The sequence below is a fragment of the Abramis brama genome (assembly GCF_963993115.1).
Source record: "Abramis brama genome assembly, chromosome: 18".
In the NCBI taxonomy this organism is placed as follows: Eukaryota; Metazoa; Chordata; class Actinopteri; order Cypriniformes; family Leuciscidae; genus Abramis; species Abramis brama.
In genome coordinates this window covers 12,086,361-12,105,740 of record NC_139980.1, presented here as the reverse complement: position 1 = coordinate 12,105,740, position 19,380 = coordinate 12,086,361, and the positions used below count along the sequence as shown (strand labels likewise).

General features: G+C 36.7%; 1 protein-coding gene across 1 annotated transcript; it reads left to right on the top strand.

The window, feature by feature from the left end:
• The first annotated feature begins 683 nt into the window (after positions 1 to 683).
• rhoj (ras homolog family member J) lies at positions 684 to 18,922 on the top strand. The gene is made up of 5 exons (XM_084091759.1): positions 684 to 1,388; positions 11,365 to 11,423; positions 14,708 to 14,872; positions 15,226 to 15,321; positions 16,412 to 18,922. Exons 1-5 carry the CDS (start codon positions 1,175 to 1,177, stop codon positions 16,556 to 16,558), a joined length of 681 nt encoding a protein of 226 aa, XP_083947885.1. The 5' UTR covers positions 684 to 1,174; the 3' UTR covers positions 16,559 to 18,922.
• Positions 18,923 to 19,380: the final 458 nt, after the last annotated feature.

Below are 19,380 nucleotides of genomic sequence, written 5' to 3'. Positions count from 1 at the left end.
CTCAAACAAACGGCACTGTCCCCAAACAAAGGAGAAGACCAGGTAGGAGCTGGGTAAATGAGGGACAAAGACACAAAGCCTCATAACTATCCTGCCAAGTGCAATTTAAAGCCTGGGGTGTTTTAGGGTTTCAACTAAAATGATGGAGGAGCCACAGAGCGCTCCCCGGCTCTGCGCACTTGCAAGCTTAAGCTGTAACAATAAAAATTGACTGGCACAGGAATTTCGATGCCCGGTCCCATGGATATAGTGATACCATAACCCAGTCAGAGTTAGAGTAAATGAATAATATCATCTTAATTGTTCCAAACTACGCCAATATCATAGTGAATATTTTATAGCCTAAAACTTTCAATGATCGTTCACCAACATTATGCATGAATGAGGTTAAAAGTTTATCATCACGAGACTGCCGCTACTTTAAGAAAAGAAACATCGAATAAATTAATTAAACGAAACTATAGATAAATTATTATTATATTGTATTATTGCTTAACAAATATGAGCGACTTTCTTAGAAAGAAAGAAAGAAAGAAAGAAAGAAAGAAAGAAAGAAAGAAAGAAAGAAATGAATGAATGAATGAATGAATGAATGAATGAAAATCCAACTCAAGCCATCCTGTGGCGCCATATTTTCGGAAATGCAGTTAGATTGGGGACGTCCTCCCTCCCGCCCCTCCAGTGCCGCTGAAGTCCCCTGTCTGAGTAGGCTGTGGACAGAGCCCCTATTGTTCCCAGCCCACTCCTGCCTAATATGGAATTTCGCAAGGAAACCAATGATTTCCTGACACTGACGATGCGTAGCAGCGTAGGGGCGAATGTGGAAAGCTGTTTGGAGTATTAAGGGGAGTAGGCTAAACCAGGGTCACAGACACGGCTTTTGTATTGGTTTCGTCGTCGGACCTGCAAAATGTAAAATGACGGAATGCAAGTTGTAGGAGTTATTGTGAGTTTTCATGAAGCTGCTCTCGATGGCGCCGGATTGTTTCGGAAGCGCGAGCTAAAGCGTGGGTCACCTACTTGACGGATTTGCCTGCTCACCGAAGCCTACGACACTTAAACTCGAGTGTTTAAACTGGTCAAACCAAGATTAACGTCTCAAAGATTGATATTTCTGTCGACAGAAGACTTGGCTACCTGTGGTGAATATAGTTTCTGGACTTGTCCAACTATCATGCCTACTCTCAGCTCGAAAAGTAGGCAGAATGCAGTGGAAGCGGTTGAGGATGGAGGCAGTAACAGCAATCCTGTCGATACTACGACCAAGAAGATGTTGAAGTGTGTTGTGGTCGGCGATGGAGCGGTGGGAAAAACCTGTTTGCTGATGAGTTACGCAAATGATGCTTTTCCCGAGGAATATGTGCCAACTGTATTCGATCACTACGCAGGTAAGTTGGTTTCTAGCTCAAAACATTCAACTGCTATCCCTGTTTATGAAGTGAAGTTTACAGCATGTCTACCTAATCCTTGTCTACCCCATACAGTCGGGTAGGGGACGGTCCCAAGAATAGCCGCCTGAAAGAGGAGATATCAACTTCCAGAGCGAGGACTGCAGGGCCGACAGACTAAAAAGTAGAAACGGGGTACGGGGGGAGGGTCTGTCTCCGCTAATTTAGGTTAATCAAAGATTATATAATAATGCAAAAATAATTAAGTGTTTGTTATTATGTGCTTAAAACTTCTTTAAGGTAGTTTCTTACTGTGCTAGGGACGTCAAAGACACTTTATGTTCCGCAAGACGGGTAATAGCAGCGAGGTGCGTGTCAGAGCTCGCGTGCCGGCAACCTGTTGATCACAGGAGCAGACGAGATCTAAACGCGCTGTCAGTACTGTGCTTTATGCATCTTTGTGGAACCACAGTGTTTTGCACAAATGTGTTGCCAATCATTAAGTTTACCGTCTATTAAGTTTTTTTTCTCTCTCTCTCGTTCTCTCTGACTCTCATGCATATGCACTACAGCATAAGGCTTTGGTTTCTTTGCAGGGAAAGCCCCCGTGATGCATGCTCTGAGAATCATGAGGATCAAGTCATAATTACACAGTGGCTGACAGGTCAGCTTCAACATCCTCTGAACGTGGTACAGCTCTGTGAGAGCAGCATGGCATTTCCCTCATAAATACAATGTATGCCAAAACAAAGAACTTATAGGAAGAAATATTACCAACAATATATTTTACTATCAGTTTTCCCTTACTCAATTCTCCCAAGCACTCCAAAATTATACGCTGAAAAATTGCTTGTTAACACTTTTAAAGTGATGAGTGCTACAAAAGTAGACCTTCCCAATGCAATGCTTGGCTTTTTTCTTTTGGTGTTATTAGCAGTGGGAAAAGTTATCATTTTTACAGGCTAGAGAGAAAAAGGGAGGAGAGAGATTGTCTTATTTCCAATGTTTGCAAAGTCTCTTATCCAGCAATCTTCATCTTCAAATGTATATATATATATATCTTTATGGCTCTCTCATTTGTGAAAGCTCTAAAACTTTTAAACAGGTATTGTCAAGTGATTTTCTTTCCTTTTTTTCTAATGTGCAATTTGATCAAATAAGGCATGTTTATCTGGGCAGTTTCCATTTTATGAGATTTTAATAGTATCCTGTGTTGTAATTTTCTCCAGCTGGTCATTGCAGGCTCAAGACATAAAGACAGACTGAACTAATTCAAGGAGTGAGTAAAACTTTTAAACTCTTGGGAGCTGAATGAGATGGAAAGATTTTCAAGGAGTGTGATTCTTGGTCAACTCCTCTGGTTAAATGAAGCTGATGAGTTATGATGTGGAGGCCATCCAGAGGACACTTAAATGGATGTTGTCACAGACCAAAATTTTGAATGGAGACATGTTAATGAAAAAATAAGGAATGAAGTTTAAAGCTTTCTCATATCCTTTTTTTTCATTAATACTTTATATCAATATTTTTACAATTCATTTTGTTTATGTTAGTGGTGCATAAATTACACACTTCACCTAAGGAAATGAAACGGTGCTCATAAAAAATAGAGGACACATAAAGGCATTTTTATTTGGTTCCATTATAGTGTGCTGCAAACATATTGAATGCATGGTTTGTAAAAGGTAGAAGCACTCAAACACTTTATAGGTAGAATGCCATCATTACAGTACATGAAAGTAGAAATGCATGTAGGTTTTAATTTGGTAAAACCCTTTAAGTGTCCATCAAATACTCTGTTGTTCTGTTGAATATCAGCAATTGAGATTTGCATTGGAATTCTTTTTATGAAATAATTTTATATTGCCCATCCAGAAAGAGGTGTTTTTTGGTATCATCACTATACAGCATTTTCTAGAGAGAGCAAAAGGGAAATTGAGAGAGAACAGTAACAATATTCTTCTAGTACCAATCAATCACTTACATTCATATTAGGCCCCACTACTGTCTCCACATTGAGAGGGGCCTTAACACAGCATCATAATAAAGTAGTGAATTGTCACATAGTGGCTTAATGTCCAAGCTGAAGAGCACAGAGCTCCCATTGTAGGCCACTGAAAGCTTTACTGTGCTGCTATGCTAGAATTGGTCTTAAATGAAAAACTCTGCATTTATACCATTCATGCTCCAGCAGTAATTGAACAGTTTGCAATATAACGCATTGGGAATACTGCAATCAAATTATCAGTGAAAATATAATTAATAAGTATACGTCTTTTTCAAATTGTATGAACTGAAATTGTGAACTGAGGAATTCAAGCTGCAGGTATTTGGATATTTATTTATATTGTTTAAATATTTAAATAATTTAAAATACAGTTTTGTTTGAATATATATATATTACTGTTCAAAGTTTGGAGTCTCTAAGATGCTTTTGAAAGAAGTCTCTTATGCTCATCAAGGTAATATAGTAGAATATAAAGATTTAAATAAACATATAATTCAATAAACATTAATTATTATTATTATCAGTGTTCAAACAACTGCTCAATATTTGTGAAAACCATGATACATTCATGTCAGGATTTTTTTTTAACCATGTAAGTCTTTACTGTCACATTTGATCAATAATGCATCCTTGCTGGATAAAATTATTAATTAGAAAAAAAAAAAAATCTTACTGACCCCAAACTTTGAAACACGAGTGTAATGATGATATATTTTAGTACAGCATTTCACCTTTCCAGCTAGTTTGTTGTCTAAACAATCTATTTTTATTTGGTTGGGTTGGTGGCTTACATACCCACTACTTTTGCTGACATAACTCTGTAAATAAGGCCAAATATAATATATTCATCAGGAGTGAACTGACATTATATTCTTTTCACCAGAACCACTGTGATTGCAACCTATTAGAGTCAGAGCTCAACCCAGGAGTATGTGGGACTATGGTTTCCGTCAATAAATCCCATGGGATCAGAATTCCCTTGTCCAAAACAAACCGATGACATTCCCGGGACATGACACAGTGCCTGCTAATGTGTTTGAGATGAGTCATCGTCTAGTGTGGCTCCCACTAGACTCCTAACAAAATCAACTAATCCGCCAATTATATTGCATTGTAGATATTCCCACATGGTCAATACTGAAATGTCATATATAGCTGTAAAGCTAAAGTTTTTTTTTTTTTTTTTTGTCAGGGGCAGGATAGGAAAGTAGCAGTTCGCATTTTCTATCCTTGGATTGTCAGATCTGTAAAAGCACCTAAGTTCTTTGAAAGTTTTTTTTTTTTTAACTCACCATAAGCAAGAATATTCTGTACAAAATAAAACTATTTATGTTTGAGATAAGTCATAAATAAAACAATAGCCTATCAGTGTTTCTTAACACTGACATCCATAATAGTTAAATTAATACCAGTAAAAGATACCAGAAACACCCAGGAAAGTTCTGTTGAGTTTTGTTCTGGTTTTGAAGATGTATTTTATTCTTTGTTGCCCCATAATATGCATGTGGTTTGATGGTTAGTGGTATAAACATGCCAGATTTGGTTAGTGGTTGGTTGGTGGAAAGAACAAAAGTTGAAATTGGTTGGAGTGGTTGAAAGAAGTAAACCTTCTTTTGAACTTGTCACTTTTACTTAGCGGTAAATGTTTACTTGAGTACGTCTAAAGCTCACTTGAATTAGTTCTAGATAATTAAATTATTGAGAAAAAAATGCTAATTTGATCTTATGACTTTATTTCCTCTGTGGAACACAAAACAATAATGTTTCAACTGTTTTGTCCATACAATGAAAGTCAATGGGGTCCAAAACTTAACTGAAACATTTTTCAAAGTATTTTCTTCTGTTCCACAGAAGAGAGAAAATCATACAGGTTTCCGATGACAATAGGGTGAGTAAATGATGACAGAATTTCCATTTTTGGGTAAACTGTCCCTTTAGGTGATATCATAAATTTATTAATTTTTGAGAGTAGAAAGAGAGAGTTCATAAATAAGTAATTAAATAAAAGCTCATAATTACTGGGGTATGTACAGTGAGTGGTTAAGCCTATTTAATGTTTTGCTGAGTGAAAGTACTGTCACAAAACATTCACCAGCAGGCAATGCTTAATCTTATAACAAGTGCTGTGTAAGGGTCTTACAGATTCTTTTGGCTTCAGAACGCAAGATTAATCACATTAATGCATTTTTTTAGGTATGCTATGCAAAATGTGTAGATTATGTACACTTCGAACCTCTGGCAAGCACAGTTCTGCAGCAACAGGAATTAAAATTAGGATGAAACCCTGTGGCTTATTTTGGACTTTGACCCACCAATGCCTTCAAATGAACACTAGCGGTACAAGCTTCTTTAGAAATCACACTTCAGGAATGCCAACCACTCGAAAAATATACAAACCCATTTATACAGTGAGGAAAATAAGTATTTGAACACCCTGCTATTTTGCAAGTTCTCCCACTTGGAAATCATGGAGGGGTCTGAAATTGTCATCGTAGGTGCATGTCCACTGTGAGAGACATAATCTAAAAAAAAAAATTCTGAAATCACAATGTATGATTTTTTAACTATTTATTTGTATGATACAGTTGCAAATAAGTATTTGAACACCTGAGAAAATCAATGTTAATATTTGGTACAGTAGCCTTTGTTTGCAATTACAGAGGTCAAACGTTTCCTGTAGTTTTTCACCAGGTTTGCACACACTGCAGGAGGGATTTTGGCCCACTCCTCCACACAGATCTTCTCTAGATCAGTCAGGTTTCTGGGCTGTCGCTGAGAAGCACGAAGTTTGAGCTCCCTCCAAAGATTCTCTATTGGGTTTAGGTCTGGAGACTGGCTAGGCCACGCCAGAACCTTGATATGCTTCTTACAGAGCCACTCCTTGGTTATCCTGGCTGTGTGCTTCGGGTCATTGTCATGTTGGAAGACCCAGCCTCGACCCATCTTCAGTGCTCTAACTGAGGGAAGGAGGTTGTTCCCCAAAATCTCGCAATACATGGCCCCGGTCATCCTCTCCTTAATACAGTACAGTCGCCCTGTCCCATGTGCAGAAAAACACCCCCAAAGCATGATGCTACCACCCCCATGCTTCACAGTAGGGATGGTGTTCTTGGGATGGTACTCATCATTCTTCTTCCTCCAAACACATTTAGTGGAATTATGACCAAAAAGTTCTATTTTGGTCTCATCTGACCACATGACTTTCTCCCATGACTCCTCTGGATCATCCAAATGGTCATTGGCAAACTTAAGACGGGCCTTGACATGTGCTGGTTTAAGCAGGGGAACCTTCCGTGCCATGCATGATTTCAAACCATGACGTCTTAGTGTATTACCAACAGTAACCTTGGAAACGGTGGTCCCAGCTCTTTTCAGGTCATTGACCAGCTCCTCCCGTGTAGTTCTGGGCTGATTTCTCACCTTTCTTAGGATCATTGAGACCCCACGAGGTGAGATCTTGCATGGAGCCCCAGTCCGAGGGAGATTGACAGTCATGTTTAGCTTCTTCCATTTTCTAATGATTGCTCCAACAGTGGACCTTTTTTCACCAAGCTGCTTGGCAATTTCCCTGTAGCCCTTTCCAGCCTTGTGGAGGTGTACAATTTTGTCTCTAGTGTCTTTGGACAGCTCTTTGGTCTTGGCCATGTTAGTAGTTGGATTCTTACTGATTGTATGGGGTGGACAGGTGTCTTTATGCAGCTAACGACCTCAAATAGGTGCATCTAATTTAGGATAATAAATGGAGTGGAGGTGGACATTTTAAAGGCAGACTAACAGGTCTTTGAGGGTCAGAATTCTAGCTGATAGACAGGTGTTCAAATACTTATTTGCAGCTGTATCATACAAATAAATAGTTTAAAAAAAATCATATATTGTGATTTCTGGATTTTTTTTTTTTATATTATGTCTCTCACAGTGGACATGCACCTACGATAACAATTTCAGACCCCTCCATGATTTCCAAGTGGGAGAACTTGCAAAATAGCAGGGTGTTCAAATACTTATTTTCCTCACTGTACATCACACTGCAAGCACATACTGGATATATTTGGCATGTCGACGTAAAGCTTTTGCTTTCTTGGGCGAAGAGCAGATCTTATAGAATACTGTGTAGGAAATTATGTACATACAGCATTTACAAGTCCTGGTAAATATGTTCTTTTGACAAATTCTGCTTTTCAAATTATTATTTTTTATTTCAAATCATATCAATTCTACTTCCTTACATTCAAATTTCTATTGCAATTCTGCATCCTGTTTACTAAATTCAATTTCAGGAATTGAACTGGAATTTTCACTATCGCTATGGCTCAATTCTCAAAACAATAAGATCAGATTTGAATTTCTTATTCATTTGGGCAAATTACATGTGTTTTGGCACATGTGCAAAAGAATAAGTACAATTGTCTACAATTTCAAAGTAACTAAATGCACATGGCTTGGTGATCAAAGCTGATGAGTTGATTTAAATTGTCACTCTCCACAACATTTTTTCCATCATGTGAGCCATCACATGCAAAATGAAAATTATCAAAATCTGTCTGACATACAGGTATATTTCATAAATATCTTTCACATTGAATGTTTTTGTTTACATGCACACATTGCTATAAATATATGTACTGTAACTGTATACATACAAATATGCATATTCTTTATCTGTTTACTATAGATTGACTTTTGTCCAGTAAACAACCTGCTGAAATAAGTATCTAAATAACTCAGTTTGATACACAATAGCATTAAGCAAGACAAAATGTACAGTGTCAACAAAACATTTATTTGTATCAATCATCTCCAGGGTTGATTGCCATGGTCTCATTTTGGTGGCATTTGCCAATTTACTGACAAAATAACTTGGCTTTGAAGCATGAATTAAATATTTTGGGTAAGTTACTAGATGTTTTTAGACATGCAATAGAGTTGTGATGTCACATAAAACAGTGACAATTGCACTTATACAGTTTAGAGAATGTTAAGACTGCAATTGAGAAAAACCTTTTTGAGGCATTCTCAGTTCAATTCTGAATGGGGCACAACACACTGATTACCAGATTGCAGTTTAGACACCAATACATTTATTTCTAAAATACAATTTTATGGGAAATTTGCTGGACTGGATGGTGGACAACAGTCCATCAAGAATGGGTGTCATTTGCGATTAGCGGTGAAAGCACCTACAGTAAATGAGACCTAATGCATCTGTGCTGGAATGGAAAGTGTCTAAATTAAATTTGCAGTCTCTTGCCATTACCATGTGAGTATCTATACAATTCGCTGTACTGTTCTTATGGGCTAAAGCTCTTGAATGCAGATAGTGGCTGACTCCAATGTGTACAGGCCTGTCTGTGAAGAGAAAAGAGGTGAGAAAGTTGGCCTGGAAGGACGTGGGTGCTTCTGACGCCCCAAATCACGTTTCACAACAGTGGGTTAGTCTTGAGTGAGACTGTAACCCAACATTGATTTTTCTCCAGGCCACAGAATGGGGGCTGGGGTTTGCCGAGAGCTCGAGCCTCATGGGGAAAAGCAGCTGACAGGAGAGAACAGCTGAGAGCCTGATTCACAGCCACTAACCCTTCTTTGTCTCCACCGACCTGCTTCTACACAGCTTCTACTTCTCAAACTTTTACCTCAGCCTTGTTTTGTATTAGCAGTTCTCCTCATATATAGGTAAAGAAAGAGTCAGAGAAGCAGTAAATGAGGAAAAACTTTTTGTGTGTGTGTGTCTGCACTTAGTTCAGACTCCTTATTTAGCCTGGCCCCAGGAGGGGAAGAGAATCGTGCTGGTAAAAAGACTTGTCAGGAACAGCTGATAAGCAGTGGCAGAATCAAGGCCACTGTTTCAGGTCCATCTTCACAGTCTACAGGGAAAGAACTTCTAAGCACATCTAATCAAAACACCGCTTGGCTAGATTCCCACAGCTGCAATACCTCGCCCCATTCTTTCAGCAAAACACCACCCTGGAGGTTCTTGCACACCACTGTCCACGTGGCTCCTCAGTGACCCCGTGTTCATACATGCAGCTAAGCTAGGAGCATTAGGGCTAGTGCTGCTTTGAATTTGTCTCTTGTCCCCAGTGTTGAGCACATGATTGTTAAAATTAGCATTGAGATTAGCAATCGCTCAAAGCGGTGTAAGATTTGAATTTTAAAAGGGCTGCATAGTCCTTTCTTGTAATCATAATTTATGAAACAAACATTATGCCCTGTCAAGTGAAGCAGTACAGCTAACATAAGCACGTCTTTAGGGCTTTTTAGTGTCTTTTAGGATTTAATATTTGTTTATAACTGATTAGGTCCGTTCAAATTATGCTTTCAGTATATACGTTTAGCAACAAAGCAACTTTTCTCATAATAAAATATTGTGAAAGTCATAGGCTATTGACATTATTTTCTTTAGCACTCTTTTTGCAAGTTGAAATAAAAGATACATTTCCTTAAAATTGCTAAGTACTAAAGAATTGTAATAAAAGTGCATCCAATGACTTGCGCTACATTTCCAGCTTTCTGAACTCAAATTTTACTCAATATTCCATGATAATCTTTCCTTCAAATGAGCTGTTAACTGCTGTAACTGGATCATTGAATCAATGACTTGAACGTGAGAACTGGATCACAATATTCAAAGACTGTATATGCAAAGATGATTCACTTGTATTATTATCAATAAAAGAAATTGTAACAGGCATTATTGGTGGAATACACCCCCAAAAGTCATCGCATCACTGCATCTGTTGTTACAAGAGAAATGGAAACAGAAACAGTCAGTGTCCTGACATGCACATTGGCTGAACCAACCTGATATATATACTTTTTAAATGCTATTTGAGCATAAGAAACAATATTTATGGGACAGTTCATGTCAAACAATTTGTTCATGAATCTGACATTGATACTATCACAAGGCAATCATATGACTTCAGTGGGCTTGTAATATGACACACGAGTTGTATGAACCGGTTTTATAGTTTTTTATGGTGCTTTTTGTCATTTTTGAAGCTTGAAGGCAGCAGGCTAAAAGGAGAGCCTTGATTTTAAAGATCAAATTATTTTGATAGTCAGTGGTGTTCATCTATGTTCAAACTCTGCATTGCCATATTTTTATTGTCACAATATTGGAGAGTTTAATTTGAATCATCTGTATTGAATTTCTTCTGAACATTTTGCTGGGCTTGTTTTCGAGGAACGTTGGAGAGGTTGTCTGTCTTCTCCTTTTCCAGAAACTTCTTGACTCATCCAGGGAGCCAGAGCAATAGTTTGCAGGAAGTGCTTTGGTTCTGTCCACAGTTTTCATGACTGGAAGGTCATTGCATTGGCCATGTTGGAAGCATTAATGGGTATCTGGCTCAGTACAGTTTGTGGGCTATCAAAAATTGGATAAGATCCTAAGCATTAATTATGTCATCCCAGGCATCAGTATTTCAGGCCATCATGGAGTTGATTTTTTTTCTCACACATTCCTTTAAAGTTTATCAGCCTTAGCAAACCACTTCATGCTCAAAACATTGAGTCTGTGAAGAGTGTGGATGCACAGTGGATAGTAACTGCAGTTTGTTTGATATCTCAATTGAGTCCAGCTGTTTTCCTGTTCTCAGCAGTGGTCCTTTATTGCATGTTGTTTGATGACAAAAGTTTGACTTGTCTGGGGGTTTTTCTTTTACTTGTGTCAACACAGCCGTTCTCTCCCCCTCATCACCCACAACACAGAATAAAAAATGTATGCACGCACGCACCGTTCTTTCCTCCCTGTTTTCCAAAACCGGTCACCCCTTGCTGTTGACAGCTGTCCTGTTCCAAATCAACCTCCGTTCTTCCCACCCACAACCAAACAGCAGGTCCAGAGTTCTGGAAGTACATCAGAGGGATGTGATACAGCAGGAGCATAAACACTTTTTGCAGACATATTCTGCACTGTTCTTCTATTTTACAAGTATAATGAATCTGTTGTTTTGTTTTGATTTTTTACAGTGAATGTAACAGTATCTGGAAGGCAGCACTTACTGGGATTGTACGATACTGCTGGACAAGTAAGTTCATGTTTTTGAGGTCTATATAGCCCATCTGCTTAACAACCTGAGTAAGGCCCGTTCACACCAAGAACATGACTGTATTATTATCCACACCAACGGACAATAATATTTAAGAAGTCCGGCATACGTCACGAATTCTGTCATTTTACTGGAAGATTAAGTATGATATTTTAAAAGGTTGATTAAAAGAATAAGATCTATGGCATGCATTTCAGATCTTTTCATTTCGATTTCAAACATTATTCACGCAATAACAAAACCTCAATAAAACTGACTACACTGCATTTAAATTCATTCATACATTTACTATTGTTACCAAATAACAACTGAGTTCAGCAACCGACCTGACACTAAACAAATTGATGTTTTTCACTAGGTTTACTTCAACATTCCCTACTAAATACAGCAGAATTTCATCATTTAAAAAATGGCAAAAGGATTTACATTAATACTCTTAAAAAATCATCACTAAGTGACATTGTGGCATCATATCACTCTGATTTTAAATTACAGTCGCGTTTAATGGCAGAATGTACAGCCTGTTTTGAATAATGTAAATAAAGCTGCAAGCAGCGGCTTGAAATTACAACAAACCACAGGCTGGGTTGTTTTTGTCACTGTCAGCCCACCATAATGACTTTGATTTTGGCTTATTATTGCAGTGATTCTTCAAAAATAAACTCACATGAATAGTCAGATACAGCCTGAAGAAATACATCTAAATCAAAGCCCAGCGGTTTACTTTTCTTGTGTGTCTAAAGGCATCACAGAGTCAGCCATCTCTGCAATAACCATATTATAGGACCCCAGTTGTTAGAGTTAATACTGGAATATAAATAATGCAACAGATTACAACATCTGAACATAAACATAAAGAACTTGTTCATACTATGACTCTCCTCCACTCTTTCTATCCAGTGCCTGTGTAACATCCAAATTAACTTTAGTTTCTAACTTTTTATGTACAGTGTCAGACAGTTATTTTAGTTTTTTATATAGGATTTAGAATTTCTTTTTAATTTTTTTTTAAAGTTTAAATTCTATTATCTATTGTGCTTTTGTCATTTTTATTAGTTTTTGTATTTTTAAATATTTCTTTTTAGTTTTAATTTTTATTTCAGTTTTAGTTTTTGTAATTTTAGTAATTATTTTAGTTAGGCTAGTTGAAAGGGCAACATTTCTAATTTATGCTTTTTTTTCATCTAATATTTTCAATTTATTTCATTTATTTCAATTACACACAAAAAAAAAAAAAAATATATATATATATATATATATATATATATATATATATATATAAAATAATATATATATACTGGCTTGGTTGTTGTATCATTTCCCCCAGTTTTTTCAGCATTTTAAGATAAAATTGTTTAAGTCAAAGTTAAATGAACTTTAAATGAACAAAGTTAAACTGAAAATGACACCATCACCAATCCAAAAATAGAAATGAGGCATTTTTGACATTTGTGTATAGCTGTTACTGAATTTAGATCATTATAAAAAAAATATATATAATAATTAAAATATAATGTAAATATATATATTTCATCAATCATGAAAACAGAATAATTATCTGATTTATAGTTTATAATTTAAATAATTAAAGAATTATAGTCAGATAATTATTCTGTTTTCATGATTGATCATTACTGTCAGCTTGTTAAGTTTGCCCTTCTATTATTTTCTATAATTCTATTATTCCTGTCAGGGAAAATTCTATCATTGACTATATTGACTTTGGCAGTTGCTGACATTGCACTGGGGGGCTGCATTCATTTAATAAGATGTATGGAGTTTCTTACAGAGTATATAGCCTATTTGAATAAATAATGAGGGAATAAACAATTCTTTTATATGCAAAAACATGCAATATGTACAAGGAGAATAGCAATATGTGCATATTTAACAATAGATGTCTCAGATACGGCACTAGACTGGCATGAAGAGCTATAGGGAACCAATTTGCAAATATACATTTTTACCAACAATGCACTGACTGAGGGTCAATTTTTTGACTTTGTTTTAAGGACTGAAGTAATAAAGAAAGCTAAAGTGTGAGTATTTGTTCAGCATAATTATGTAAATGTTTCTTAGGATCTATAGCTGTGGCAAGGACAGTATGATGAGCTGTAATGATACATATTTGCTGTGTTTCAGAATTTAACAGACTGACTAATGTAGTGTGCAGCACATTGCTGTATAAATGAAAGTTATATAATTCAGCATGTCTATTCCTTTAAGCAGTTCAATGATACAGAGGAGCATTTGTGTGATGTTTGGCCCTTCTCTTCTATTGATCACTGACTAAGAGATCAATTGCACTCAAGAAGAACTGACTTTTACAAGATGCTGGCGCTGGTGCGGAGTTATCATTTGGCACTGACACTTTAAAAGCCTAATGTAAATTATTAATGTTCATTTGCATTTCATAATAAGAGACAGAATAAAGTCATAGATGTTAATGATGCTCAACTTGTTACTTTTATTTTACCAGAACATTCAGGGTCCTCATTTTTAATATGCACTTTTAAATGGCCAATATAAAATACTCAGATATGACACTTCTTTACATGCAGTGGTTTAGTCTGGTGATCTCCAAACAGGGGTACATGCATACCAAGTTGTACTTAAACCTGTAAAAATTTAATTACTGTGTTGACTGGTTTTCATTTACTCTACCATTCAAAAGTTTGTGGTCTGTAAGTTTAAAAAAAAAAAAAATTATAAGTCTCTTTATTATAATTTTTTTTCTTCCAAAGTTGTACTTAAAACCTGTAAAAATGTAATTACTGTGTTGACTGGTTTTCATTTACTCTACCATTCAAAAGTTTGTGGTCTGTAAGGTTTTTTTTTTTTTTAAATTATAAGTCTCTTTATTATAATTTTTTTTCTTCCAAAAAAAGTAGTAAAAACTGTAGTATTTTGAAATATTATTACAATTTAAAATAAGTATTTTAATATATTTTAAAATGTAATTTATTTCTGTAATGGCGAAACTTAATTTTCAGCAGCCATTATTCCAGTCTTCAGTGTCACATGATCCTTCAGAAATCATACTAATTGGCTGGCTTTCTGCCTAAGAAACATTTCAATAAATATATTTATTGTTACAAAAAACTGTTGGAAACACTGATTTAGAAGCTTTAACCTTTAAATGAATTATCTGCCCTCTTTATCTTATTATTAGTTTTTCCAAATGATATGTTTCGGTTGATGAGATGAACTGAGTCTAAAGCAGGTCTTTATTCACTCCTCGTCATCTTGGTCATGTGTTATAGGAGGATTACAATCAGCTGCGACCCCTCTCTTACCCCAACACAGACGTCTTTCTCATCTGCTACTCCGTCGTGAATCCAGCTTCCTATCACAATGTTCAGGAGGAATGGGTACCTGAGCTCAAATCCTGCATGCCTCACGTGCCCTACATCCTCATTGGAACACAGGTGCAAGAGTTTCTAATTCAGACAGTGATGTGATTTTTTATTAATAATAATAATAATAATAATGTTGTTGTTGTTTATATTTAATTATCAGATCAAATAATAATAATGCATTTTATTATTATTGAAAAATAATTATTGTTGTTGTATTTATATTATCAGATCAACCATTAATATTATTAATAATGATAATAATTGTTATTAGATCAAATATTGAGATTAGGCATCAGATCAAATAAAAATCTGAATATGGAGGAGCTTGAACCCAGGAAAAGATCCCAGAACATTGTGGCATTTTTTTAATACATTTTTTATTTTGGCATTTATTTATTGAAATTGTGTTCCAATTCATTCAGATTGACTTGCGAGATGACCCAAAGACACTGGCACGTCTGCTCCAGATGAAGGAGAAGCCCCTGACCTATGAACAAGGCCTCAAACTAGCCCGAGAGGTGATGGGTTTTTTTAACGCTTTTTTGTTCTTTATCTCTCCAGGTTTCAAAAAACAGAAAGCATGATTTATGAACAATCACCACTGTGTGTCAAAGCACTGAAAGAATTATGGCGCTTTTCCACTACACAGTACCAGCTCGCCTCGGCTCGACTCGACTCGGCTCTGTTTGGTTTTCCACTGTGTAAAAGTTGTACCTGTACCTGTACCTGCTTCCAGGTACTTTTTTTCGTACCACCTCCGGCGAGGTTCTAAGCGGGCTGAGGCGAGCTGAGGCGATACTAAAATGTGACGTGAAAACACGACAGATTGCTGATTGGTCAGAGAGAATCGTCACTATTCACTGCGTCATCATTGCACGCGCCAGACGGAGTATCCTCAATAAAAAAAACGCAAAAACAAAAACATCCAAAAACAGCATATACTCGATTTCCTCCATTGTCCTGTGTGTGTGGGTAGCAGGTGTGTCTCGCGCGTCTTGCGTAGAAGATTAAGTCACGGCAGTTTCCTGCGGCGTCGCTATGACAACCAGGTACTATTGTGGAGGTACTATCTGCAATGGAAAACGGAGCGAAAAGCGAGCCGAGCCGAGGCGAGTCGAGTCGAGCTGGTGCTGGTAATGGAAAAGCGCCATTAGTTCACACAAAAATGTAAATTCTGTCTCACCCTTATGTCGTTCCAAGCCTGTATGACTTTCTTTCTCATGCGGAACACGAAAAAGAATGACAGAATGTTTGAGCTGTTTTTTTCCTATTCAGTAAGTGAATGGTGACCACATTTTCAAGGCAACATTTTTAGTGAATAAACAGTTAAATTCAGGGATTATATAAGAGGACAAGCTTTAAGGTCTGTTTTGATAATAATTTTCGGAGTTTGATTGCCCCTGGTCACTGCGGTCCATTTTCATTGCATGTAAAAGAGCAGCTCTGACATTCTGCTAAACTTTTCCTTTTGTGTTCTATGAAAGAAAAAAAGTCATACAGGTTTGGAACAACATGAGGGTGAGTAAATGATGACAGAGTACTTGAGTGAACTATCCTTCAACCTAAAGCTGAGTGTTTTGTCTTATTATTATATATTGCTATCCCCAGATTGGAGCCCAGTGCTATCTGGAGTGTTCGGCATTGACACAGAAGGGACTAAAGACAGTGTTTGATGAGGCCATCCTGACAATCTTCAGCCCTAAGAAACAAAAACGGGGCTGCGCAGCCTGCAGGAGATGTTGTGCTATCGTGTGAGGATAAAACATCTCCAACTGTGAAAACCCACAGTCCTCCAAAGCTTCAGGCAATGTAACAGACCCTAAACCGCCTCCAGTCTGCTGTACATCCTTCCTTTCTCCATCCGCCTGTTGTCCCTCAGGACAATGAGCGGTCTTGCCCTCGGGTTGTGTGTCTCGTGGAGAGCTTCCAAAACAAGTGCCTTAATTTCTCCCCACGTTGCCTTACAGGATTCACTTCTCAAGCCAAAGAAGTTTCAGACTGGACTGCGGTTACTTGAACCGACATGGCGCGACGTCGCCAATCTCAATCAAACAAACGTTTTAGATTCAGCTCTGGGCCATATATTATATGGTTTCTCAAGGCTTATGAAAAAATGAAAATCCATTCCTCCATGCAAGCTGTTTTTTTCTCAGTCACCTCAAATCAATATTGTGCTCTTTCTGGAGTCAATGCTTCAGCAGTTCGAGCTAGTTAATAAGGGAAATTCTCTGGAGGATGGCCAACTCATGAATAGAGGTAGAGCAGAAAGAAGAAGAGAGAGCGCAAGTGTAAGAAGTGCATCTTTACCACAAATCATTGGGTCATATAAAATTAGCAACTAACGATTAGCAAATAAACACTTATAAACCGTTGCCTACCTACACATCCAAAGACACCAACAATAATACTTTAAAAAGAGTGACAATCAAGCACACTATGTGGAGACTGAAGTCTGTCAGTGACAGGATAAAGGGAAAATGTATATTGTGACAACATTAGCCCATGAATCATTCGTATTTACTTTTTTAATTTTCACTTTTTTAAAACTGAGATGCCATGAAGTGTACTTAGTCACATTTTTATGAGCCATCAGAGTTTGATCTTTATACAATGTAGGTGCAGAACAATGATGCCATTTAATGGTGCTGTAATTATTACATTTTTCATACGCATTTAGATTTAGATTTTTGAAGTATAAACTACAGCTAAAATAATGAATAAAAGAAGATTTTTCTGTATTTGATCACAAATTACTCTGCCTATACACATTTTAAAACATGCTCTCATTGTTCTCTTTAAAAATGAGCCGATGGAGGACCGTAAGTGCCACTTAAAAATAAAAAGAAGTAACTAATGTACTAATTCCAAAATTTCAATATAGATAAATCACTTTTCAAATTAAATTAACAATTTTGTAAAATGTAATGATAAATTGATAAATCATTTTAAATGCAACATTTAAATTATATTTTTATAAAGCATGTTCAAATTGCTTTTCTTATCCATTTGCCAGTTGTTGTTTTTTCTAAATGCATTTAAAAAGGTAGCCTAATTGATGTATTATTTTAGTTTTAATCATTAATCATAAATTCAATGTCAAATGTTTACTTTTAATATTTATTATTATTAAGTGGCACTCATAGTACTCATTATGATCTTACAACTGTGAAAAAAACACATCCATATTTCAGCTCAAATGCTGGTGTGTTGACTAAGAACCAGGCTTATACACTGTCTAACTGTTGTGTTTTTCCTCTGGCTAAAGCCACCCCCTTATTTTCCCCTTTAAAGATCAGCTCAAACACAAATGGCTTTGTTCTTCAAACTTGTTTTTTTCCCCTCATGTGTAGCGTGTGGTTATGCTGTAAATTGCAGTCCCGCCTTATTTGGTCTTTTCATAATGAGGACGTTCCCTACTGTATTTTGGAACAAGTGTCAAAATCGTTTGGACAATATTATGTGCAGCCCTTACCTTTTTGTTTTGGACATGGGACATAACAATTTTTAAGTATATTAACCATCTGCCAAAGCAATGAACTGAAACCTTGCAGTTCAAGTCTCCATATCATCACTCCACTTACCAAAAACTTGTAGTTCTCAGACGACCATGCTTTTGGACACCAGAACTGGTACTGATTTCTTGTTGTGATTGCTCTTCACATCAGTCGTTCCTTAGTTTGACCTCAGGGACTTCTTTCCAGAGCCCGCAAGGTGCTAGCGACCTTCCTCGGGCTGATGAATCAAACCTGCTCCACAGAGAGGAGGAAGAATGAGCCTTCATTCACTTACCTTTAATGTAGCATAGAGATTGTTTCTTCACTCAGTTTAAGTGCACTTACAATACTGTGCCTTGCATTGTCCTATGCAATTGTTATACTCTAATGCTAATAAGAAGACCAGTTTTCAGTCGCTGGTTGAAAGAGCTATAACTTGAACTCAGTCTTGAACTCAACTGTAAACTTATATTTAATATTTTTAATATGTTTGTTTTTTTCATCTTTAAATTTCATGTATTGGTTTATTTGCTTAAGAAACGTGACAGCTTTCTTTGCCAAAGCTAAAAATATGTTGTAAATATACACAGAGTGATTAAAGCTTGTAATAAAACTTTTGAAATTGTCTTTGTCTATAATGTTGGTTTCTTCAATTCTTTTGTATTCGGCTGCCAAATTTCCTTTAGTATTTGGTGACCTCAAATTTCAGAAGTTCCCAACTTGAACAAAATGCATTCTCCTTATTGACTTTATCCCAGAAGCTGCAAATTAGAGTAGAGTTCGGAGCAGCGTACCAGCCGGTACCAGCATACCAGAGCCTACCATTCAGTGTAACAGAGGAACTTGAAATTCGGAGAATCTTGAGAAAGTATTGAAAATTTGTCCTTTCTCTGTCTGCTCCTCTCACCATGTAATTTCTGTTCCTTCAATAAATCTGCGACCTCCAACAAAGTAAGCAGATTTGTCATCATCTCTCGCTTTTTTGATCAGTTGCTGGTCACAACTACTGTCTAGTTTTTGTCCTCCTTCGTCAGATCCTCCTGCATGCCTTGGTTCAAGAGAAACTCGCTGATTTTAGCCACC